Here is a 27,513-nt window from a genome sequence, read left to right as displayed (position 1 = left end):
TACGCCCTCATCAGTTGGCATGACAACAGTCTCCTTCCTCTTGCCATAAAACATCCCAGCAGCACTTACCAAAAAGTAAACACATGCAATTAAAAAAACTGCATAAACAGACAAAAAACGCTCATATTCACTATTTGCAGCTTCAAAACATCTATAAAATCTCTCTGAATCACTGTATAGTGTGATAAAAAAAAAAAAAAAAGACATACTCCTGGACTTCACTGAAGCACAGGATTGGCCCCATATTTAGTGTTTGCAGAAATTCCCAAAAATAGTCACTTGAGTTAAGAGTTCAGGAGTTTAACAAATAAAAATCTAATTTGGTAAAATGTGGAGGATTTCTCTTCTGTTCTGTTTGCAAGGGTTGAGTTTGTGAATTTAGACCTTACTGCTGTGTAATATCTGAATATTTTATAAACGGTACTCCTTTCCCTCTCTGAGGATTTGACATCAGTGATCTGAACTCCACCTAGTGGTAAATAATCACCATTGGTTTCAGAGAAAACCTGATCGTGTCTCATGTCTGCACTGTTGCAGATAGAGGAAATTAAAAATAACATGAGCGTTAAACACAGATGTGTGGTTTGTCACTGTCTCCAGATCAAATAATAACAGTGACTAACCGTGTTTAGTCTGGTTCTGCAGAGGAAATGGCCACGTAAAGGAGCGGAGGGGGTGGGTGTTCAAAATGCTCTGACCCCATGGAGACTCAGCTGCTCCGGGTCTAATATTTCCTGCTTTCCTTGTAAATCAGACAAGAGCTTCCAGACAGTATTCGTCTACTGGTAATGTTATCAAAGTAACATGAACAGGACCCGGCAGATGTTCAGAGACGGAACACGCCCTCAACTCAAACATTTTTAATCAAAGAAAAAAGCTTTCATCACATTGCACAATATTTAGGTTGAGTGTTCGTGTTTTGATACATCAGTGTTTATAAAAATTAGTGCAAATATACGATACGTACAACTCCTCAGCGTCAGAAGTTTCAACTTGGACTGAACCTGTTGTAAAAACTGGACCTGTTTTTTTTTTTTTTTTTTACCCACATCAAGTACAAGGATTTTAGTGTTAATAAGAAGGATGTTGGTGTTTCCTAGAAAATGTAAACATTAATTATGACAGTTTTAGGTTTGTTCAGGCTCCACAGGACCGAGGCTTTAGCGTTCTGAAAACATCTTCTCCACTTCATCCATCCAGTCACACGGATATTCTTCCTCGAAGTCCCTGAGAAAACAGGACAAGCCGTACATTTGAACTACACCAATAAATTAGCGGATTAATAGATGTGGTACATTCCGGGATGAGTTCGTACAGCGTTCACTGTGTATGATGATGTCATAATGAATGTTAAAGTAGATGCTGTTTGGAATAATTTGTCCATACACTACAACATGCAGAAATGTCAAACGCTTTTTTTGTTTTGTATTTTTTTGTGTGGGTGTTATTTTATTATTCTGTATATATTTCAGTTTTCGTTTTATTTATTTATTTAGACAGTACAAATTTATTTAGACCGGGACAATGCACAATATACATTAACCTTAAAAAGGAGAGATGTAGTGTGAACTATGTGTGAACTTTTGAAACCTGTGGTAAAACTTAATTTGGAATGAGTAAATGATTTTATCCTTTTGTTCTGCTGAAAAATCCTGTTTACTTACGTGTCCTCGTCATCGGATCGAGGCTGCAGTCGTTCCTTGTCTACGTCCACCTGCTGCTCAGGACCATCAGTGTCGTCACTCGGCTGCGAGGACAGAGGTCCCACCAAAGGGTTGTCACCTAAAGACAAAAAAAACAAAAACAAAAAACCACCACAACTGTTAAAACTGGAGCCCAAGCTTTTTTTTTCCTCCAAGTACAGATTCTTCTATAGCAGGGGTGTCTAACGCATTTTATTCAGGGACCACATTCAGCCCAATATGATCTGGAGTGGGCGGGACCAGTAAAATAAAAACAGTGAAAAAAGTAAATTTACATTATGATAATGTTTAGGTCTACAACACAGGTATCAAACAAACGGCTCGCGGGCCAAAACCGGCCCACCAAAGGGTCCAATCCAGCCTGTGGGATAAGTCTGTAAATGCAAAAAAGTCACACTTAAGATATTAACATTAATTTTAGTTCAGGAGCCAAATTCAGCCCAACTCAATCTCAAGTGGCTCAGATCAGTAAAATACTATCATAACAACCAAAAATTAATGACAACTCTTTTCTCTTTGTTTTAGTGTAAAAAAAAAAAAGTAAAATTACATGAAAATATTTACATTTACAAACTATACTTTCACAAAAAATGTGAATAACCTGAATAAATATGAGCACAAAATGTCTTAAGTGTCCAATTTTACTCATATTCTGCTGTTAACCACTGTGATCTGTAAGTTGTAATGGACAGATATAAACGATAAACTGAGATATAATATTGTTAAAATTGCACTAATGTTTCTTCAGTAGAAATTCCAGGTTCATGTCATTTACATTTGCTTTAAAGAATAACTTGTAGATGTCAATATTTTCATAATGTAATTTTACTTTTTTCACTCTAAAACATAGAAGTTAGACATAAAAAGTTTGGATTTGACAGTATTTATATATTATTGTGTAATTATTTTACTGGTCAGGCCCACTTCAGGTCATATTGGGCTGAATGTGGCCCCTGAACTATAATAAGTTTGACACTCCTTGTCTGCAAAGTAAAAGATGTAAATAATATGAACAATCTGATACTTCTTAAGAAAAATAAGCGAAATTTTAACAATATTATGCCTTAGCTTATGATTTAAACATGTACATTACAGCTTACATTACAATGGATCTACAAATACACAAAAGTAACAAGCAGAATATTATTAAAATTACAATTACTTCTTTTAAAACATTTCATGTCATTCAGATTTTTTCTGGCAAGTCACATTTTTGTGAAAAAATAGTTTGTAAATGTAAATGTTTCCATGTAATTTTACTTTTTTTACATAAAAAAGGAGAAAAAATTATGAGTTATTACCTCCGCCAAGGAGGTTATGTTTTTGCCAGGGTTTGTTTGTTTGTCTGTCTGTTTGTCTGTCCGTTAGTGTGCAACATAACTCAAAAAGTTATGGACAGATTTTGATGAAATTTTCAGGGTTTGTTGGAAATGGGATAAGGAAGAAATGATTAAATTTTGGTGGTGATCGGGGGTGGGGGGGCCCACAGGGGGGCCCATTTCCAACAAACCCTGAAAGTTTCATCAAAATCTGTCCATAACTTTTTGAGTTATGTTGCACACTAACGGACAGACAAACAGACAGACAGACAAACAAACAAACAAACCCTGGCAAAAACATAACCTCCTTGGCGTGGGGGGGCCCACGGGGGGGGGCCACTGATCAGCCTTGGCGGAGGTCTGCGCTCTCCGAGTGCTTCTAGTTATTTATATGTTATTTTGTTAATTTTCTGGTCTGACCCACTTGAGATCATATTGGTCTGTAAGTGGAACCTGAACTAAAATGAGTTTGACACCTTTGACTGTTAATATCCTCAGTGTATTTCTTCCATTTCACAAATTCATCTGACGGGCCAGAGTGGACCCTTTAGTGGGCTGGTTATGTCCCACAGGCCGTATGTTTGACACCTCTGTTCTATAGCAGCCTTGCAGTCACAGAAAAAATGATTAGACCATCAAAAGTCATCAAAAACAATGGTTATGCAAACAAATACTAATTCCTGTGTGTATCATGTGACTAAAACAGACAGAAAAGAAAACATGGAATGTCTAAAAGCACTGTTTTTGTCAGTACAATGCCATAGATATTGATGTAAGAACTGAAGTCATTTTGGTTATTATCAAGAAAACATGTAAAATGGATAGATATCAGCTCTGAAATTAAACTATTATGAGTTATTTTTGTTGATATCATTATATTTGTCCAAACGAATGTACCTTTAGTTGTACCAGGCATTAAAATGAACAAGAAATTGAAGAAAACAAGGGTGGTCTAATCATTTTTTCCGCATCTGTACGGGTATTAAACTGAGTGCAGATATTTGACCAGACCTGCTCTGTGTATTACAAAGGTGCTGAAGGCTCTGCTGATCTGGGCCTTCTCCAACACACTCAGAAGCCTCTCAGGAGGATCCTTCTCCCATCGTCTCCTCTGGCCGCCCTCCTCTGACAGACCTGGAGGACACAAACAGTACACTCAGACAGCGTATTCCATTTCAGAAGAAGCCGCACCTGTGTTTCATATACTGACTCGTGGAACCTGTGGCGTCCTGGCTGCGTGATGCCATACTGTCTGATGACATGAGGCTGACGTTGGCTAACATCTGCAACACAGACTTCGATGCCTCCGGCGCCCACTGCTTTCTAGGCCTGGACTCTTCACTGTCTCCTGGGGTTTGGGGTAATGTCATACCTGCGGTAATAAAGGGCAAATGCAAACAAATGATACTGCAAACAGGACAACACTAGGAGTAAGCAAACCGACACAAATGCAACGCTACTTTTTTGGTTTCTGTTCATCTTGAAGAAAAGATATGTGACTAAATCCGAGAGTATTAATATCCACCTTCATAAATATTTCACAAATATGTTCTCCTTGTAGAATATACAGCTCTGTACATTCCTGTTAAGAGGCCAATCCAACGTTTGTTTGTTTTTTAAATAAATTTATCTTTTCTGAGCAATGTAACAGTACATATTAAGAAGTGGAATTTCAGTGCATACATTATACATTGCCTTTTGTATAATTTTTCCCCCCATGCCCAAACCAACCCCAAGGCCCTCTGAGAAGGGGCAACAGCAGTAAAAAGAACATTATAACAAAGTCTCTGTGCAGTAGAAAGTCAATTAAGTACAAACAGTAACAAATCTGTGATAAACAAAAATGAGCCAACAGAAAATAGAAAAGAGACCCCTCCAGGTGCTGCAAAGCTATCTTTATATTCATTTAGGCAAAAATTGAATGGATTTCTACAACCTGTTTCAATTCCTTGTTAATTTGTTACGTCTAAAACTAGTTACGTCATGACATTTGCACATATAAGGTCAAAATTTCCGATGAACATTTCTCAGAGTATATCATAATTGTCAGCAGCAGCGGTTGTAGTAAAAACTGAAAATATGTCCAAACTTGGAGCAGATTACCTAAAATGTTCAGTTTTTAGTTGAACAGGACAGAGCAGCACAGCCAACAACCTGGAGGGGGTGGGGCCTGAAGTGGCTCATTTGCATTTAAAGGGCCAGCGCTCAAAACGACCTTTCTGGTGTCATTACTCAGAAACAGGGTTGAAGATGGACCTGTGGAGTTGAATTAATGAAGAATTCAGACCCAAGTATAGCATTTACAGTTTATGTAGACTAGAGCTGCACAACATATCGTTCGAGCATCGACATCGCGATATACGTGTGTGCAATAGTCACATCGCAGGTTCTGCGATGTAGGAGGCAAATGAACTCAACGTGTTCTCATCTCATTTCAAGGGTACCTGACACACAGTGCACGCAGCGATCCACCAATCACAAACGTTCTTAATCAGTTTGGAGTGAGTCGCTGGTAACAACATTGAAAAATGAGCAACAAACAAGAGAAAATCATTGTAAATGAAGACTTGGTGCCAAAAAGAAGAGCAACGTCAGTTATCTGGAATTATTTCAGCTACAAGAAGGATGATATTGAAACACATGTTCTGTGTCGACAGTGCCTTGCACGTGTTGCCACAGTATGTAATAATATTTTTTCATATTGCAATATATATTACAGGGTTAAAAAAAATCACAGTCAATTTTTTCCAATATTGTGCAGCCTTAATGTAGACCACAGTGAAATGTTTTGAAATTCATAATTCCATTTAAAAAAAGCAAAATATCCCTCCTCTAAATGATCATGTTTGTTGCATATGAACAAAAGGAGCATGCAAGTATCTCTCAAAAATAAGAGAAGACTCGAAGTTTCCAAAATTTTGACAGGCAGTCTACCCATAGTACAGATAAAAAAAAACAGTGGTTGTTTTCCGCAGAGTTGTGTATTAATTTTTAATGTGATTCTAGCTGTACCTTCAAAGGTTGATGTTTTTATTAAGCTCTTCTCTCCCAGGAGAAGTGCCACTTTCTCGCCTTCTTCCCTGTTCCACCGACCTGTGCGCCTCCCCCGTTCCTCTGACTCTATAGCCTGTAAATGATTCAAAGCAGCGCAGTAAGTCAAACACGCAACATAAGCTCTGCGGCCATCTGAACTAACAGCAGCCTGTCAAAGGTCAGGTTCCACATAGGGTCACCACAGCTGGGGAAGTTGCATAAGAGTTTGCATTCCCATTTTGACCCCATGTTGTGACAGTGTGTTGTTCTGATGGATGGGTGGCTGTAAAATCACTTCAGGTTTCAGCTGCGTGACTGGCACGCAACAGGAAGTGAACTCTATCTGTTACACTTCAAAACCCAGAGGTGGGATCTGGGTTCTTTTATTTTTCACCTGAGAGGGCAGATGTGTGCGCAGCAGTCTGGAAACTCGATGAGAGGTCATGATCGTCTGCAGGGACGGCCTGTCTTTCGGGTTGGTCTTGAACATCTGCTTGACCAAATACTGCAGCTCATACGGCAGGTGGTTAGGGAGTGGAGGGTACGCGCCCCGACACACCTTCAGAATCAGGCTCTTCCAGCTGGACGCCTGGAACTGGAAACAAGGACGAGGTGTGAGATGTCTCCCAAAAACAAAACCCATTCGAACAGCCGAGCCATGAAAAACACGCAGCGGATCTGTCTCAGCTGAATATACCGGGCCTCATTATTATTCCACCGAATGGTTTCGCGATGTGTAACTGTGCTGTAAGATGACAGCTCAGGCACTTTATACAGAGATTCAGTGACAGTGTGTGAAGAAGAGGTCCGCAGTCGAACCTATTGCATGTAAACAGAAAGAGAAGAAGAGGAAGTACCGGGTGTCGAAGGGTGCAGAGCTCGTACAGAACGCAGCCCAGAGACCACACATCACTGCAGAACACAAACATACACAGGTTATTCATTCACACCGCACACTCGTCATGTATTGACACAGCGAGAGAGATAAGGCCCTGGTTAATGAGTTACATAACCACTGCTAAGCTGAGACTGTTTTGGAAACTTTTCATATCTATTCATCCATCAATCCTTCCTTCCTTCCTTCCTACTTACCTACCTACACATCAGTTTAACTCTGTTCCATTCCACTTGCATATGAGTAGATCTGCAGTTCCGTAGTTGCGTTTATATTGGAGTTTTAAAAATGAGCCAGACTATTTTATTTTGTGTTTTTAGTGTTTTTAACTTTATGGCACCACAGTGAATAAGCACCAGTATAATGGCTGGACATTGGATTTGATATATTGGCTGATATTTGCTGGGATGGGCCAATATCAGGTATTTGGTATTATCTGTCATTTTACATTAAAGGTTTTTACCCCGTCCCCTGAAGAGGAGGCAAGGGGTGTTGTTTTTGGTTTGTTTGATTGTTAACACTCTAGCAGCAAAAATATTGGTTGAATTCATACCAAATTGGGTTTATAGATTGCCAGTGACACAGAATAGATCTGATTACATTTCATTGTATTTTTTATTTTATTTTATTTATTTGCACATCATAAACAGCAAGAGAAAAATTTTAAAAACAATTTTCATGCAAGTAAAACCATTGTACAGGAGAGGATAGAAGCCCAAAAAGGCTTATGTAAATACCTCCCCAGAAATAAACTATACACAGGACAAAAAAAAAAGAATTAAAAATACGATATAACTGAAATAATGTAAAGTAAAAACAATAGAAATACAAATCAAATTATATACCGCCTTATATTTTTTCATAACTTTAAGTCCTTTTCAGATGTTTTTTAAATAATGATAAAGAAGATGTTGATTGCAGTTCAAGTTGTAGATTATTCCAAAAATTCAGGGAAAAGTAGGTCAAATTTTTTATGAATTTTTAAAATATTTTTTCTTCTGCCAATTACTTACAATGGGCGAAATTTCAAATGTCTGTAGCAGCAAAACTATTGGTTGAATTCATACCACATTGGGTTTATATATTGCCAGTGACCCAGAATAGATGTCATTACATTTTGGGAAAAGTAGGTCAAATTTTGAATGAATTTTTAAAATCTTATTTCTTCTCCTGTTGACTTATAATGGGCAAAATTTCAAATTTCTATAAAAACATCAGTTTTGTTTCAATTTACTTCAAACTTGGCACATATATAGAGGCGGTTGATATGCTGACATCAACTGGATCGATGCCAAAATAAGCTACAATACATGCAAGGGGCAGGGTTTGTTGTGCCTGGCACCACTTGTTTAATCTGTCTTCATTCATAGATAATTTAATGAAGGACTGAAAGACTTCAAAATAATAACTACATTCATATTTATAATTTTAGTTTCTTTGTTATAAGGGATAAATAACAACAAAAACAGTGGTGAAACAGTATCATATCATATCGGCCAAGAATTTTGCAACCCTATATCATACGGATATAGTATTCCAAAATTTTGTTGTATTTTTGTATCATAAAAAACAAAGGTGTTCAGTTTTTTCCAATAACTTATGTATGCTTAGCCCTATGACTCATTCTAAATCTAAAATCCAAAACAGCTTAAGTAACATAAAAAGGATTTGGATTTCTTGCTTTTCTTTTCCTTTTGTTCACATAGTTATACACTGACTGCTTCTTGTTGTTGACAGAAGATATCTTTGAAATACAGTTATTACAAGCTTTATGGGTGATAATAAATATGGTGTGATAGTAAAAAAATAGAAAGGAAAAATGAGACTCCAAATCCCAGCACTGAACAGTAGCTATAGACATATATCTGGTTCGTAGTGAAGGAAAACAACAGCAGAAAATCTAACATTTAAATGAAAAGCTCATGTTCGGATGCCATCCCTTTGCAAATCACCCACATTTTGATTAGTAACTCTAATTTAATTATGAATCTTTCTCAAGCAATGATTACAATTCATTTATTTTTGGATTTAATAATGTAACTAACCTCCCCCCACTATTTACAATTCTCAAATTCTCATGAATAATTACACACTACTGAAATTAAAATCTGCTCTTCTTTTACAGTAATTTAATTATCAGACACGGATCCAAAATAATTAAAGGCTCATTTTATCTCGTGCCAAACCAACCATATTTGCGTACCTCTTATTGTTGTATGGCTTATTGTCCCAGATTTCTGGAGCAACATAATACGGTGTGCCAACATACGTCTGAGCGAAAGCCTTCGAGCTGCAACACAACAATGAGTCAACGCTCAAATATAATTACATCAAATCGAGCTGCAGAACAGTTTCTTTTTTCAATCATGAATTGTTGCTGTTCTCTTCCTGTACCTGTTCAGAATACACGCCGAGCCAAAGTCTCCGAGCTTGATTGTCCCATTATCTGTGAGGAAAATGTTCTGGGGAAAAAAGGAAATGAGAGAGAAATGATGACTTAACATGATGCAAAAATAAGAATAACCATCCACGGGGATATGATGATGTATTAGTGCGAGATGATGTTGTGATCTTATCTTGATCAGCTATTTTATCATTGCTCATTTCACTCCACAGTGCTCACAGTGATAACATTCAATCAACATTCAGCCAAGCAATAAACGAAATTATTGATGTCTCATTTTGATTCAGAGAACAAACAGAGTCTCTTCCATCTCTTGAGTCTGTACAGCATTTCCTACATTACACACACGTATTTGTGCATACACATATCACAGCTATTATAATCTTTTTACTGTTTTATGCTTATTTGTTTTTGGTTGAAGTTTTGGTTTACAACTGCGTTCTAGTTTTTTGTTTGTTTTTTGTTTGTTTTTTAGTATTAGTGAGACTTATGAGCAAAGATTTTCAGAAGCTGGAAATCTTTGCCTGGTACAACTAAAGGTATATTTGTTTGGACAAATATAATGATAACAACATAAATAGCTCATAAGAGTTTAATTTCAGAGCTGATATCTATCCATTTTACATGTTTTCTTGATAATAACCAAAATCACTTCAGTTCTTACATCAATATTTATGACACTGTACTGACAAAAAACAGTGCTTTTAGGCATTCCATGTTTTCTTTAATGTCTGTTTTTGATGAATTTTGATGGTCTAATAATGTTTTCCGCGACTGTATGTTTTGGGAGAATTTGTACTTTGCTGACTATTTTTTATTCTGTTTACTTTCACTTTTACGTCACAATGTTTCCTAACTCAATTGCATACTCCTACTCCGATAGATTTTTAATGCACAGTATCGTTACTCGTTACAAAAAATAAATCAAAGGAAATTTGTTGTTTTCATCCCTGAGATTACTGGTGACTGCAACAAAGTAAGGAAGCTGATTTGTCATTGGACCTAATGTTGTAATACGCAACTGGAAATGTCCACATTCAATCTGCTGGCAATATGTTGATGTGAACAGCAGCGTAATATTCCAAATTTACTTGTACTTTTCCTTTCATAACTTGAGTACATTTAATTGTAGATTACTTGGTATACTTAAGTACAGTAAACACTAGAAACTTAAAGACTTTAACTTGAGTAGCATTTCAGTTGGTGACTTGAACTTCTACCAAAGTAATTTTTTGGTAGGGTACCTGTACTTCTATTCAAGTGTGACTTCCCAGTACTTTATACAACACTGCCCTTTTCACCATCATACATTAATTCTTGGGGAGTTTATATGACCGGCAGTTCTATTCATTTTAGACTATTGTGCATTGTTCATGGTACTTTTTCCCCATTCTTTGTTTATTTGGAGAAACAAATCATACAAAACTTCCCTTTTCGGGTACAATTCAATGCCCACACCTCAAATGTGAACGAAAGACTGATCATTGCTTATCTAAGTTTTTTAGTTGAATAAATAACAAATATAACAAGTGGGCAGGAGGAGAGGACTTGCTCCGCTTCTTCTTCAACAAGATAAAACACATTAAGGTGTGTATGTTTACACTAACCTTAAACAGAAATGTATGTCATGTAAATGTTTTCACTTAATTGATATATTCGATTCACAGCAATTACAAGTTTTACATAGTTTGTCCATTTTGACCAAACAGTGACAAAAGATTCCCTTTGACCCTTAAAAGAAAATGTCATCTTATCCAGAATGTAAATGTCCTGTACAATATTGATCCATTCTTCAGTTGTGGGTGCTTCAGGCTTCAACCATTTTCTAGTGATAGTCTTTTTACTTGCTGCCAAAAGCATTAACAACAGTTTTTCTTTTTTATCTTTCAGAGTCCAGTTATCACATGAAATATCTCCTAAGAACAGGGCTTCACACTTAAAAAATTTTTTTTCATAAAAAGATGTGATTTAAATGTTCACATAGCTGATCCCAGAATGGCTTGATCACTGGACAACTCCAGAAAATATGATAGTGATTTGTGTTAGTGGCCGGTTGATAGGTTTTTTTTTTTTTTTTTTTAGATTTTTCTTCTTTTTCTTTTTTTTTTTTTTTGTTTTTATTTTTGGTTTCTGTTGGATTTTTTTCCCTCCATTTTGGTTTATTGTTGCCACACCCCCTTTTGGGATATAATGAGGCTGACTGCCACACACCTGTTTTGCCATATGCATTTGGGTTGCCACACAGAGCAGAGCAGGATTGTGCTGAACAAAGAAGTGAGGTGAGCACAAAGAACATTTGAGTTTGATTTGTTTGACACATTATTTTGAACAAATATCAAGCTTGACAGTCATGTGGAATGGGTTGTTTTTTTTGTTGTTGTTAAAGCGCAGTTTGGTTCGCATACCTGTAATACATTGGATGAGTGAGGAGTTTGCACCCTTGGTAGGTGGAGCAAGGTATGTGTTAATTAATTGTAGTGGCATGTTTTGGTCTTTGTTTGTTCTCTTGTTTGAAATGTGTGTATTAAATTACAATTTTAATTATGAGTAATATGTCTTGTTTGTAATGCTTGTGCTTTTAAAGAAAATGTAACCTAAGTAAACTTTGTAAAATAACTGATGTACAAATGTTTGTGTTTTAGTTTCACGGTGCATTATGATGAAATAAAGATTTGCACCAGTCAAACTCTACGCCGTTTCATTGATGCCAAGGGCTGCTACAATTTGTGTTATTTGACCCATAGTCTCCAACAGGTGTCTCCACTGCCCTGATGTTCATTGTACTTTTTATTTAGTTTTGGTGTTTTTGAAAACTAAATCGACAAAAAAAAAAAATTCAGTGCTATTTTTCATCTTTGTTGTTCATAACTATAATAACCTCTTAATTTGCACAAGCATACCATATAACAATAAACCAATCAAAAACCATTAACATGATCCACTATGTACCCTATATATAAATCACAACATCTAGAGCAGGCATGTCCAAAGTCCGGCCCGGGGGCCAATCTCGGCCCGCGGTCAAATTTTATACGGCCCACAGCTTGGGTTTTAGAATGTATTATTTATGGCCCGCTTGGACTGTTGAACCGAGTACATGAATCATAAAAGGTTCAAAATGCAGTTTCTCCTTTCACGTCATGGTGGCAGCACCACTCTAACTCTATCTGGCTCTGTGACTTTGCCGTGAACCCTTTTCGCTAATTTCTAATCATGGCGCCTGTAAATAAAAAAACGAAAGTTGACAGTGAGGGCCGCTGCTTCCAGGAGAGATGGGAATTACAATTTTTTTCACTGAAAATTGAGGCGATTGTGTTTGCCTAATTTGTCAAGAGACTGTTGCCTTGTTTAAGGAATTCAATGTAAAGAGACGCTAGCAGACAAAACATGCTAACGCATACGACAAGCTAGCAGTGAGTGAGCGTTCCGAAAAAGTGAAGCAAATTCAAGCTGCTTTAAACTCACAACAGTGACTCTTCATGTGAACCTGGGAGTTCAATGAATTCACCACCAGGGCAGGTTACCAAGTTGCCAGGTTAGTTGCCTATAACTGCTGGTGTTATGTACTTGTAGATGTGACACAAATATTACTTTCTGAATGATTTTGTGAAAGACAAGAGTAAGAGTCATATGTTTTCATCTGAAATGTTAACAGACTTTGCATTACTGAGTAATATATGAGTAATGATTACTCATATAAGTCATGTTTAAAATGAATGTGGGGTTAAGATTTGTATCAACTTCTTGGACGTTTAAGATACTCCACACAGTTTGTTCTATGTTATCTGACTCCAGATGTGAAAGGAAGGCAGAAATGTTTTTTGTTTTTTTTTTTAATTTGTTCACACCTGAGTGGCTTAGATTTGGTTACATTGCTATTTAAAAAAATGATATTGTGACAATGAAAATAAAATTGTTGTAGAACAGCGCTTTTATATGTAATTTTTACTGTTTAAAAAACGTCCGAAGGGACCACTGGCCCCTGGCAATCTCCACATTATCAGATCTGGCCCTCTTTAAAAAAAGTTTGGACACCCCTGATCTAGAGAATACCATACCTTCGCCTTTAGATCCCTGTGCAAAACTCGTTTATCATGAATATGCTTTGTGCCAGCACACATCTGAGCAAACCACTTCAAGATCTGAAAGAAAAGAGATGATATGAATGAAAACAAATAAAAAGTACAAAGAAGTGACAGAATTGTGAGATTAGTCACATGTAGTCAAAGCCTACATCATCAACACAGAACTGTGCAGTTTTCTGTTGCTGGATCCTATGGAGTAGGTCTCCACCGCTGCAGTACTCCATAACAATACACAGGAGGTCATCAGCTGAATAAACACAATCACACTGTCATTACATCTGAACAATAAAAACTGTGCCTCATAAGACTCTTAGGTGTCTTGATTAGATTTTAGCATATGTGCAAACCTTCGAAAGCCTCCCTGAAGGCCACAATATTAGGATGTCTCATTTTGGACAGCAGCACTGCTTCTCTTCTTGAACTCTCCTGTTTGGACTGACTCTGTAAAAATGCATATAGAAGCATGGATGCGTTTTCCATTATGCAAAACAAACTATCCCTATTCCATGTGCAGGGAACATTGTTGTAGGTTATCAACATAGCACAAACAGAATTTCCATATTTGACCTCAGGCTATAACATAACAGCCTGGATTCAAATACAGTCTGCAACAGGAGGGTTTCTCTCTGCGGCATACTGCAAATCCAATATGTCTGTGTTTACTTCACATGATTCCAGTACAATTGATTTACATTTTGTCAGGATTTGCCTACTGCAAGAAGAGATTTCTGTTCCATTCAAATTACAATGCTGACAGATAAGATACAGTACATCATGTTATTTGTATACATTCACATACCTTTGGGAGCTGAATCTCCTTGAGCACATACTTCTCCTGGCTTCTTTTACATCGGACTAACAGTGCCCGACCGAAAGACCCTTCACCAATGACTTTCTCAAGTAAGTACGTCTCCATGGAGCTCCTAAACAACACAAAGAGACATAATGGCACACAATAACTAATCTAGCTTCAATAAATTGAGAATTAAAAAGGCGTCCGTTTACAGATGAACTTACTTGTTTTACTCGAAATAGTCAAACGTGGACATTTACGACGTGAAATCCAAGCGAAATGGACAAGAAATCCTATGTCAGTTTACTCATGCTGTTTGTTTGGCCGCTACTTCCGTGTTGTTATGTGACGTCACGGCGCTGTGCTACGTCGTTACGCTGACGCTAGATGGCGGCAGATTATAACATTCACTCAGCACCCTTGAGACTCATAAAAGTTTTCATTACGACCGAACCGAAGTAATGTTATATCATCACGTCTATTTCAGGCAAATCCAGTTTAATTCCTCCGTACTCTACATTACTGTTATACATGTCTATTTCTGTTGTTATTTATCGGCAACCTGCTATGCTAATGCTAACAGCTTTTGTTGCTCGTCTGTTAGCATAACGTTAAAGCCGAACCAATGTTACAGCAAAATATTATGAACTTAACTTCTATTATTGACCGTAAATTGCGATGTAAACACTGCTTCTCCTCTCTTAACCCACATACTGTTAGGAAAAATGAAGAACTGACCCGGAGTGACCCAGGTCAATGGTCACCGAAATGATGACTTGGGTATGAGCTAAGAGATGTTTCCATCTGGAGAACAACAGAGGCAACGGTAAAAGGTTAGGTATTCTGGGAAACTAGTAAACTGTGCAGGAATACGTGACCATACTGCAGAAACTGCTATTCTTTTTTTACGTGAGGCGTATGAGGTAAAGTATGGAGCCCGGATAGCTCAGTCGGTAGAGCATCAGACTTTTAATCTGAGGGTCCAGGGTTCAAGTCCCTGTTCGGGCGAAGTTTTGACACTTTCCATAAAAAAGTACAAGCAAGAACATATTACTAATACATGTCATTATTTAAGTTTAATTGTTGAAGCAGGAGCAATTTAGGAAGTGCTGTAGGAGGAAAGACTTTCAGTGAAATGACAGATTCAGGTGTTATGGTAAACTGTAAGAGTTATTCTGTCAGGCACTTTCACATCTTGGTATAATTATTAGCCAACCTGTAGACAGATAGTGTATTAGCTCTTCAGGATGACCTTTTCATATTCTCTTCTTGTAATATTAGCTGTTTTTAGATTATTTCTCAGGATGAACCTTTGTTAATGAGAAAGCAATGTCACAAACAAAATGTCCAGACCATTAAATATGATTCTGTGCAATATATAATTCAACTATAATTGGTTCTAACTTAGGTTTTCCGGTGCTGAAAGATCACTCTGGGCTGCTGATATAAAAACTGTTATAAATTTAATTACCTGTGTATTAAATTAACCCATAAAGACCCAAACATCCACCACTGAACAAAATCGTCTGCTGATCAAAACTGTCTAATACCTGTTGATCCACTAATCCTATTAATCCATGTAAATAATTGGTGTAAAATACAGTTATTCATCTTTTCATGTTCATCAGATATGACTCGTTTGGATGTTTGGAGGCTCTGTAGTTACCGTGGAAACACTGTCATCTTCTACAACATTGATTCATCAGTAAAACAAAAGGAGTTTGACAAATGACAGTGGTTCAGTTTTCTCTGTTTCTGATATAATAACCCTCAACTTTAATGTGAGTTTAATGAACATTTATGAGATCAGTGAATTAAATATAGGAAAATACATGATTTTCACTGAAAAAATACAAAATACAGTGGATAATATTATAATAAGTGGTGATAAATTATTTGAGAAAGGTTAAATAGAGAGAAAAAATTATTTGGGAACCGTCATAATAAAAGTAACACTGGGTCTTTATGGGTTAAAACTACCATATAATGTGTTTTTTGCTCACAAGACAACAGTAAAGCATTTACAAGTAACATTTATGACAAATATTGACAGTTCAACACTTTATCACAGTGGTCTATTAATTATTTCTAAAACCTATGGTAGGAAAATACATATTGGCCATTGTATTTGTTAAAAATAAAGATAAACATAGGCTATATATCAAATTCAATGAAAGTGGAAAATAAATATTAACATTATTACATAGACACAAAAGGCATTACTATTATCATATTCAAATGTTAGACTCACAGAAAATACAATATAACAGGTCAGTTATTTGAAGGCAATACATAGTGTTTAACCTGCATAACCATACAAAGATAAAGTAATTCAATATAAAGGACTCTCATATGACATCGCAATGATGGATTACACAACTTAATAAGTTTCAAGTGTCTGTTTTTTACTTACTGCACTGCCATGAATTAAAATCATTCAACTCCTGAGCACACGCACACACACACACACACACACACACACACGCACCCCAAAACACCTAAACAGCCCTATAATGCATCTGTGAACAGTTTGAACAAATATAAAGCACCTGACTCGTAGTTAAGGAACTAAAACCTGAAAACACATTGTGGAGTCCTGTGATCTTCAACAGAATTCCCTCAACATCTTGTGAAGCATAAACCAAATGTTTCGTAGCCAAACGACTGCATTGTGGATCCAAATGTCTAATATTTACTTCATTACCTCCTGTTTTTGCACTCCGGCTACACTCTGGTTGCACCTATCAGCACTTGGTCATCCGCAAGAGGAAAATAAAAACAGTGAGGAAATAAATATTGGGGTCTGTGCAACAGTTTGTCTATTCAGCTCCTGTTTGTGCAGCACAAGCTGTATGGAGAAATGTGATGGACATTTTTGCTTTTTTGTGTCGTTATTGTTTTGGAGTGGTAAAAAGATGTCTCTGTGAATCTAGATTGGGAGGAAGCCCTGTACAAACCTCAGCTGACAAACTGACAAATTGGATATGTATTTTCATCAGTTTGGGTGAACTGTTCCCTAAGACAAGACAGTGATGTGTTCTCCAACGTCAGCTTCTTCAACTGTTAATTTTAGTTGGTGAAGTAAAGTACTGGTAAATAAAAATAATAGTATTTTGAGGGAAAGCAACATCTTTAAGGCTGTCAGTTCGGAACCAATCTTCTAAATACCTGATGTCTAAAATGGCTATCAAGGCTACAAGAGAATAATAATCTTTAGTTAAAAAATACTGGATCACATTTTCCATCAGATGGTTTATAAACTATTGATATCTGTTGACAGCTGCCTCTAATAGGTGCTGATATTAGGCTTCTAAACTGGAAATACTATGGTTAGTTTGATGTTCAGTTCCATATTTATTGATGTGTTACTGTGAGTCTAATGTTCAGTGATTCAGATTAGTGTACCCATCCATCCACCTGCTTTTCTGGGTTGTAGGGACAGCAGCCTAAGCAGAAGAGCCCAGACCTGGTCTTCCCTGGGGCCTTTTCCTGGTCAGAAATGTACGAAACACCTCACATCCTAACCAGACACCTAAACCACTGCTCCTCCTCGTGAATTGGAAGAGCAGCAGCTCTACTCTGAGCTCCTCCTCTCAAAGACTCCTACAGAGTCTGTGATGTAAGCAGTCATCTAAGCTTAATGGCAGCCACACTTTGTGACACAGATTTAATGAACTTAAGTATGATACATATGCAGATTGTGCAATGAAATAATCTACTGATACACAGCCTGCTGTGATGCATGTCATCGTACAAGAATTAAACAGTGCACATGGACTTTCTGAACTGTTCTGTGCAATAGTTATAAAGCGCTTTGGGTGCCTTGAAAAGCGCTATAGAAATCTAATCCATTATTATTATTATTAGTAGTAGTAATAGTAGTATTAGTATTATTATTATTGTAGTTGTAAATAATGAAGCTAAGGCAATGGTTGCAAGAAATCCACAATGTAGCAGAAGGAGAATGTCGACATGGTTGTGTCTTGGTAAAAGACAGCAACCTGGAATGTTAATTTTACAAAGAGCATTTGAGGATTGTCGTTTTAGCAAAAATGAGCATAACTGTTGTGTCATTTCATGGTATGTTCCTATTAATTGTTAGATGTAGGTTGCAGCAGAATAAACACTGTAAGATGGGCATCTTGACACTGTCATAAGTTTTTCCAAGATGTCTGGTTGCAAGACTAAGACAACAGCTGTTTATGAACCTCCCTCCTTCTGTGACTTAGGATAAGTGGTTTTGTCACATCCAGAAATATAGCTACGTTTTCTCATCTTTCATCTGGGATGTTACAAAATGGCACACTGTATACTGGGCCTAAGAGAGACTCCAGCCACCCTGCCACTTGTATGCATAATCTCATTGTATCACTGTCAAGGCACAGTTTGTGACCCTACGTGAGGGTAGGAACATAGATGACCTTGTGAATTAAGAGCTTCTCCTTTTAGCCCTTTTCACAACAGACCAATTTTTATCCACCTTTCTATCTCTATCTCCCTCTCCATCTCCACTTATGAATATGACCCCGAGATGCTTAAACCTCTCCTGGTTCATTGGACATGAATGTCACCTCAGATTTGTTAAAGGGGTCATATTTTGCTAAACCCACTTTTATTAGTCTTTGGTTCATTTATCTGTGTCTTTGGACCCTAATAGTTCAAAAAGTTTGAATTTGAACCCTCCAGGGGCTGCAAATCTATCTTTATATTCATTTTGGCAAAAATCGAGTGAATTTCTTCAACCTGTTTTAATTCCTGCTTAAATTGTTGCATCTATAACCAGTTACGTCACGACATTTGCACATATAAGGTCAGGACTTCTGACAAACATTTCTCCGAGTACGACAAAATTGTTTGTCAGCAGCAGTGGTTGTAGTAAAAACTGAAAATATGTCCAAACTTCGAGCCAATTACCTAAAATGTTCAGTTGTTGGTTGAACAGAGCAGCCAAGCCAACAGCCTGGAGGGGGTGGGGCATGAAGTGGCTCATTTGCATTTAAAAGGCCAGTGCTCAAAATGACCTTTCTGGTGTCATTACTCAGAAATAGAGTTGAAGATGGACCTGTGGAATTGAATTAATGAAGAATTCAGACCGAACCATAGCATTTACAGTTTATGTAGACCACAGGGAAATGTTTTAAAATGCATAATTCCATTTAAAAAACCAAATTATCACTCCTTTAACCCACAGACACCCTAACGACCACCGGTGATACAAACCATCTACAGATATAAACTGTTTAACACCTATTGATCCACGAATCCTATCAGTGAATGTTTTAAGATGCATAATTCCAGTTTAAAAAAAAAAGCAAAATATCACTCCTTTAAGGTATTCATTACTTTGATTTAGATGATGTGTTTCAAGCATCAAAACCTTTGGGGATGTGGGGGAATGATATTGGCTGTTTATTGTCTTTTCTCTGCTCTGAACTGTTGTTATTATATCTTCCTTTAAAACCCATTATGGGTCGACCTTAAGTTTATAAAAAAACAAAACAAAACATAACATGTCTGTGTTTGTAGTGCCAAGAGAGCATTAAAGTGAAAAATTGCATCATACTATAGAAATGTGATGTTCTGACACTTCTCCAGTTTGTGGTCTTCAAGAATGACCAATAACAGACATGAAGGCAGCTGTGGACCAATAACTGAATGACGTATAGTGCCTCCAGTATAGATGTTTCTCATTTCTTGGCATAAAAGCCCCATGAGGATCTGCTTGATCAATAGACAAGGTCATGTCAGATGCATAAACAGACTTCATATACAGATATACGGCCAAATATTCCCACTCTGACGGTAAAGCATTTTCAGAGAAAGATGTCGCAAAGTATGTCATTTTTAAAGGTGTTTTAAAGTTTTATGTCCAAGGTTATTGGTGAAATACATCTCTTGCAATATCCTGATGTCTAGCCAATCTTATTTTTAAGAGCAGTTTAGATTATATTAAAAGCAATCAAATGGTCCTTCATGAGGATGGTTGTAAATCTACGAAGGTGAAAAAGTCGATCAATGCCACATTTACACAGAGGAAGATATGAAAGAAAGTGGTTAAATACAATAAAATCAGATTAAGTCAGAAGTATTAAATTGTCAGACGTATACCCTGAGAGAAATTGGGAAATGGAAACAGGAAATTATGAAGAGAAATAATATATGAGTGTCTGACCACTGTTACACACAGCAGAATGCAAACTCACTGAGGAAACATCAGGGAAGTTGACTGGTTCCAGAGCCCTGGATCACTGCCCAGGTCCCTGATTTATTCCCTTATCCAAATAAATGAATGAATAAAGTGAAACAAAATGGCAATTCAGTCTGATTATCTCGCGTGTATACTGTCAATAAGTCCCCTTTTCTCAGTCCATTCTTCACCGGAAAAAATGATTATCAGTTACCTAATAGTGTTCCTGTCAAGCAGTGTCAATCCCTCCTGGAATGTATTTAAGGCTTGACCGGTGTGGGATATCGAACAGTTCTTCAAGCCATAAACCCCCTGGTTATTTGAGGGATGATTTACATAATAGGTATGTGAACTAAAAAAAAAAAAAGTACAAGTTGAGCTGATGAGAATCCTAAACTAAAACAAAAATCCTCTAGATAGAACATGTGGTAAATTACAACAGAGCCCACACAATAATCCTGCGCAGATGTCCATAAATACCACAGAAGTGTCTGAATAACACAAAAACACCAGAGGGAAAAGTCACAGGAAAAATCAACAACAAGAATTTACAATTGCCTCATAAAACTGCAAGGCATGTTACATTAAGAGTTTGTTAGTGAAGTGCAGACAGAGTTATCTGGCTCTTCAGCTGCTCGGTGTTGACCTTCTTTCATCATTCGGTCACTATCAGAAATAGACAGGTAGTGTAAGAAAGGTTTATCAAAGTCAGCCACTCAGGTTGATAAGAGGAGTGAGATTGAACCTTATCATGCTCATGAGTATGAGCTAAAAAATACACCGGAAACATCATGAGTTCATTGGTTTTAGATCTTCAAAATATTCTCCTTGTATCAGTTACCCTGATGTAACTTGGTAAAAGCAGCTATTTAAAGTGAGGTGTGTAGTTACCAAGGATCAACAGATCAAGGCTTGAGGCTTAAATAGGCACTGGAGTACTATTTGTTCCAAAGTGGAAAACAGAGCTGTGTATTACTGATAACCTACAATCGTGGAAAAAAATATTAGTTATTATTACAAGTTAGTAATTATTATTATTTTTATTACAGTTTTGGTTTACAACTGCATTTTAGTTGAGTTTTTTTTTTCTTTTTTAGTGATAGTTATTATGAGCAAAGATTTACAGAAGCTGGAAAAAATTGGATAAAAGCATGTGTGACATCCAATATGATTTAAAAACTGTTGTTCATTAACTCTCCAATGTTGTTCAAATTATTTTCCTCTTTTCCAGTGTTGTATAGTAACAAAGTAATAATACGTCACTGCTGAACTGAAGTACAGTCATTAAAAAAAAATATTAGACCACCCTTATTTTCTTGAATTTCCTGTTCATTTTAATGCCTGGTACAACTAAAGCTACATTTGTTTGGACAAATATAATGATAGCAACACAAATGGCTCATAAAAGTTTAATTTCAGAGCTGATATCTATCCATTTTCCATGGTTTTCTTGATAATAACCAAAATCACTTCAGTTCTTACATCAATATCTATAGCATTGTACTGCCAAAAACAGTGCTTTTAGGCATTCCATATTTTCTTTTCTGTCTGTTTTAGTCACATGATATACACAGGAGTTAGTACTTGATTGCATAACCATTGTTTTTGATGACTTTTGATGGCCTAATAATTTTTTCCGCGACTGTACGACAGCATTCTGTGGGGCTCGGTGTGGGACAGGTGAAACATTTCATAAGTCTAACAGCTTTTCACAGAAGCTGTTTGCAGTGTTTCTACTTTGAAGAGGATGTCAATTTATTGCAGCAGTATGAACTTAGAACCTGAGCTGGACTGGTAGTGACCTGTAAACATAACAGTAAACAGGAACCATGACAGCATGTGAAGATTTTTCTAAAGAGACCATTAATATTTTAACCCTCTGCCTTGAGAATGACTACTCAGAATGAAAAGAGGTGATAAAAATCTGATCTGACATGTGATGCTGACCTTAAAAAGTTGCTCTCGACTGGTAAGCTGGTAGTGCTGTTGGTGAAAGTATAGAATTACTATCTAAAGTTGTTAAGTTACATTTATTGATACACCGGTACAGGTCATTTGTCAGCAGGCTGTGGCACTTCTAACCTTGCTTGGACAGTTTGATCAGAGCTTTAGTTAACTCACTGAAGTACACATGCCGTACAGAAAAATAGGAAAAATGGAGTAAAGATAACTGTAATATAAACTGTGAAGGTTATAATAGTGTTATTTTGACAGGCTGCTCAAGCTTTTGCTTGAAAGACAAAACTGCCCTGAGTTCATTGTTCAACCTCAAAAGAAAAGATACTTTAAAACATTCCAAAATGACCTATGAAGAAATAGTTTTGACGTGAAAATACAGCTCTGGAAAAAAATAAGAGACTACTGCAAAATGATCACTTTCTCTGATTTTACCATTTATAGGTATGTGTTTGAGTAAAATGAACATTTTTATTTTATTCTCTAAACTACCAACAACATTCCCCCCAAATTCCAAATAAAATATTATTATTTAGAGTATGTATTTGCAGAACGTGCCACATGGTCAAAATAACAAACAGATGCAGGTGTTTTCAGACCTCAAATGCTGCAAAGAAAACCAGCTCTTATTCATTTCTAAATAACACAATACTAATATTGTAACTTGGGAAAAGTTCAGACATCAATATTTGGTGGAATAACCCTGATTTTCAGTGACAGCTTTCTCATGTCTTGGCTCTCCATCATTGCTGTTGGATGACTTTATGCAGCTCCTAGCAAAAAAATTCAAGAAGCTCAGCAATGTTCAATGGCTTGTGACCATCCATCTTCCTCCAGAAGTTTTCAAAGTGGGTTCAGGTCTGGAGATTGGGCTGGCCATGACAGGGTCTTCATCTGGTGGTCCATCATCCACACCTTTATTGACCTAGCTGAGGCCAGGAGCATTGTCCTGATAGAAAAACCAGTCCTCAGAGTTTGGGGACATTGTCAGAGCAGAAGTCCAGTAGTTTTCAAGAGTTATTTTTGGATTCCAATTACTTTTGTGGTACTAATTGCACTCAATCTGACTTTTGTCCAATATAGAAAATAGCTCTGCCCATTTTCTTAATTCTGAGTAACTCATTCATGTGGACGGATTAGTAGTCTCTCATAGAAACATGGAGAAGATGTGATTAAATACAAGCAAAATGAGAATCAACATTAGCCAACATACTTTCTACTGTTGGAAACAGCCTTACCAAGTAAAGGGATGAGGTTTGATGTTGAACATCATTTTAAAGATACTGACACAGTTATTAGTTGTAATTTAGCTCTTAATATGAATTAGTTAGCTAGCAAAAGGTAATTTAATGTAGCCATGTTTTCAGTTTGGACAATTCAAAATGTATCTCTCTTGCAGCTAATAACAAAGCAAAATGCACTGAAAGCACCCCTGAACAAAGTAGATTTATGGATGTGACCTAGCAAGCTAAGCAAACTGTAGGGTAGCTATAAACTATATTCTAACCTTTCATTTGCTAAGCTACAAATTAGTATGTCGACAAATGCTATTTTACTAGAGGGAAAAACAAAGTATTTTCAGAAGTACACTGAAATATTTAATGATGGCTGCTGGGGCGCCATAAAGGGGGGGTAAACATGACAAACTCATGGGGCCCAGCATTCCCTTGGGCCCATAGAGCAATAGAGGGGGCCCAGTGGATATAGGTTAGAAGTTGTTAAAATTTTGTGTAAGCTCCGGTGTGAAGCAAGTTCAATAAAACCAAGACCTTTTTGAAAAGTGGCTAAACAAAATCTAACAACCTGCTATCACTAGAGTTCACTGTTCACTGTGTTAACCCCTGTTTTTGACTCTAGTTTTGAACACGTTCATGTAAAATGGCCAGCACTGGCACCAGATTACGAACCCTATAATTGAACCAACTAATCTAAAATAGATATGAAGAAGTTAAAAATAGGTTACAAGTAACTCGTCTACTGCAGCCAAAGGCAGGAAAGAAAAGTGGCAATAAACTGCCTGATGTGTGAACATGCTAATTAATAATGTTATTAATATCACATCATTAAGGCACAAGTGATTCTGACTATAATATAATTGTGTGTGAGAAAATCTGAGCATGATTCTCCCAGTTCAACCGTGGATGTGCTAAAAAAGGCTGAAAGCAACAAAAGAACTAAAAACAGAAACTGGCAAATGGGCTAATGTCAGACATGATAAGATCAACAAGAACAAAGCTGTAGTCAGTAAAATGATAACTTCACCGAGGTCCAAAGGATTTTCTATGAGAATCACTTGTCAGTAGGTGATGCTTTTATTTGTTCTAATCTGTCATCTTGAATGTGCTCCAGAAAAGGTTTTCAGAGTAAGTTGCCATGGCGATTTATTGCCGTGAAAAGTAAAACTAGCAGTTTTCTCAATAACAACTTGATCCTGCTTTGCGATAGAGGCCCCTGTAACCATTAAAATTAACAGTTTTTTCCAGTGAGTGATGATTCAATGAGCTTAATTCTGAGAGTAGTAGTGTGATGTACTTTATGGTGCAATACGGCTCCTTGCTGTTGAGAGTCAGAGATAATTTTTTAATCTTAAAGTTGAACAAAATCTCCTTCAAACGTGTCTGGAAAATGATTTTTTAAAAAACAGCAGGAGATTGAGAATCTTGTTCCCACAAGCTGTCGAAAGTCTTTGTTTCCTGGGGAACTTGCTGTATGTGTTGCAGAAGGTTGATAGCAGTGAACAGTACCTCAGTTTTGTGAGATACTTTTTGCATATTCTCTGCGTATACCTCTGGAGACAGTAGGCCTTTCCATAGGGTCTTGAAACAGTTACGTTTGCCGCGTCTACACTGTCTATAGGGTTTTAGGTTCCCAAAGTAAAGGAAAACCTCTCAAGTTTTTTAACCTTAAATAGGCCAACAGAACTCCATTCAACAATGAATAAAAACTGTGCCATCTATTCATGTTTTGAGAGGCTCACAGTGTTTTTCTCCCTTTGCGAGTGCGCCCAGAGGTGTGATTTCAGCTCTGTGAAAATTTGCAAGGCTGTACTTGCTGGTGTTAAGTAACTAAAAGTTGCTGTTGCCGGGTCTCACTCTAGGATGGAAAAAAATGCTGCTCCTGAAAAGTGAACTTTCTTTTAAGTGTCTCAAAAGGTGACACCAGCCTGCACGGTACAGTTTTTCATTGATGCAAAGTGCAAAGAAGTTTGACATCTGTGGTAAGACACCAAAGGCTTTCACTGTGGCTGCTTCTCTTCAGTATCATGGTATTATTATTTTCTTCTTAGGAAATAACTAGGCAGATAAGGGGTAAGACGAGGAAACATGAAGCCTTTTGGTTTATTTATGTCTATTGTGCCATTAAAAAGTGACATCTGTTAATGATCAAGTGCTTCAGACATACAGTATAGGCCAAGCCCTCTGGTTTATTTTAGTAATCATTTCAGAGAGGATTGACTCCATTTACTTTAGAAAGCTTTTGAAAACATATCTGTCAGTGCTGTTTAGGTGTGGCCTAGCATGCTTAAAATTTCAACAAGTAACAGGAGCACTGTTCTGCTCTTTTTGAATACAGAACAAATTTGCCATTTAGGGGCTTAAACCTGAACGTTACCCACTTTGCACATGGTACATCACATGTTTAAATCCCTTACCTGACCTGAAATAACAACACCTAAAGTTGTTAGAAACACCCAAGAATTTAACCCCGCTTTTTTGATCCACAAAGCCCTTCCAAACCAGTGTGCGTAGAACAAAGACAACCACTATCAAGTCATAGAATTTCTAACCTTATTTGTTTTTGTCAGCATGTTAAGGAAACACATATTTCATGCCTATATAAATTAGGGATGCACCGATACTGATACCAGTATCAGGTATTGGGTCCAATACTCAGCATGTGTATTTGTACTCGTACTCGTAAAAATACTCCGATACAACAGCACCGATACCACTTACGGCAGCGGGACATTCGCAGTTAAGTGCTGCAGGTACGCAGTGGAGGAGTAATGTCAGCAGTGTGGAGAATTTTCTAAATAAATAACGATGACAAAAGTAACGCAGACTGCAAATAACGTTAAAGACACAAACGGATACGGACAGAGCGTTCTGTCCGTCCTTTTTCAAAAGTAACTAAGAACTGTAATGGTATTATTAAGTACTCATATCGGTACTCGGTGTCTGCAAGTAATCAAATGTAAGTACTTGTACTTGTACTTGGTCTGGAAAAAAGTGGTATCGGCGCATCCCTAGTATAAATGTTCAATATTTCTTATATAGATATATATCTTCTCGTGATTAACCTCTGAGGAAAAAGTAATTTTAGATGAGTTTAATTGGACCTTTACCCATCATAGGCTTGGGGCTCAAAATGGGTCATGGAATTGGTTTGATTGCGTCATAAATTATCAAAATTAAATACAATTATAATGTGAAAAACACATGAAAATCACAAAAGAAGATGAAAACAATATAAAAGATGCAACAAAACAAAACAAAAAACAATGCAAGGAGATATGATAGAACATCCATATCAGATGAAGTAAAAAAAAAGATGAAAATGACATAAAAGACATAGCAAAATGAACATGGAAGAAAAAGCAGTAGAATTGTAGACATGAAGGCAATTTGTGGCCTTCGTACATGCATACAGTCGCGAAAAAAATGATTAGACCATCAAAAATCAACAAAAACAACGGTTATGCAATCAAGTACTAACTCCTGTGTGTATCATGTGACTAAAACAGAAAAGAAAACATGGAATGCCTAAAAGCACTGTTTTTGGCAGTACAATGGTATAGCTATTGATGTAAAAACTGAAGTGATTTTGGTTATTATCAAAAAAAATAAACATGGAAAATGGATAGATATCAGCTCTGAAATTAAACTATTATGAGCTATTTTTGTTGTCATCATTATATTTGTCCAAACAAATGTACCTTTAGTTGTACCAGGCATTAAAATGAACAAAAAATTGAAGAAAACAAGGGTGGTCTAATAATTTTTTTCTGCGACTGTACATTCATACATACATGCATCCATCCATCCATCCATACATACATAAATACATAAATAATCAGGGGTAGGATATGTCTCCCTACACATACATTTTTCTACAACGTCAGATTTGTCTGATGTAAA

The 27,513-nt window shown here is 36.8% G+C and overlaps 1 protein-coding gene and 1 non-coding gene across 4 annotated transcripts; one reads left to right on the top strand and one right to left on the bottom strand.

The window, feature by feature from the left end:
- Positions 1-845: 845 nt before the first annotated feature.
- On the bottom strand, positions 846-14,608 carry nek3 (NIMA related kinase 3). Of its 3 annotated transcripts, none has more exons than XM_030151974.1 (14): positions 14,457-14,589; positions 14,239-14,362; positions 13,787-13,880; positions 13,589-13,686; positions 13,413-13,496; positions 9,345-9,412; positions 9,154-9,240; positions 6,913-6,967; positions 6,450-6,650; positions 6,035-6,149; positions 4,233-4,394; positions 4,034-4,156; positions 1,665-1,782; positions 846-1,227 (listed from the first exon to the last, which is right to left on the bottom strand). In XM_030151974.1, the coding sequence occupies exons 2-14, from the start codon at positions 14,353-14,355 to the stop codon at positions 1,161-1,163; spliced, it is 1,389 nt and encodes a 462-aa protein (XP_030007834.1). In that variant the 5' UTR covers positions 14,356-14,362; positions 14,457-14,589; the 3' UTR covers positions 846-1,160. The 3 variants fall into 3 exon arrangements, with proteins under 3 accessions (XP_030007834.1, XP_030007836.1, XP_030007835.1); XM_030151976.1 differs by having other exon boundaries at positions 4,242-4,394; XM_030151975.1 differs by having other exon boundaries at positions 14,239-14,608.
- A 559-nt stretch (positions 14,609-15,167) lies between these two features.
- On the top strand, positions 15,168-15,240 carry trnak-uuu (transfer RNA lysine (anticodon UUU)). Its single transcript has one exon. It is a non-coding gene; the product is annotated as a tRNA-Lys (tRNA).
- The last annotated feature ends 12,273 nt before the right edge of the window (positions 15,241-27,513 follow it).

The sequence above is a fragment of the Sphaeramia orbicularis genome, chromosome 13 (assembly GCF_902148855.1).
Source record: "Sphaeramia orbicularis chromosome 13, fSphaOr1.1, whole genome shotgun sequence".
Lineage (NCBI taxonomy): Eukaryota > Metazoa > Chordata > Actinopteri > Kurtiformes > Apogonidae > Sphaeramia > Sphaeramia orbicularis.
This window is presented reverse-complemented; position numbering and strand designations above follow the sequence as displayed.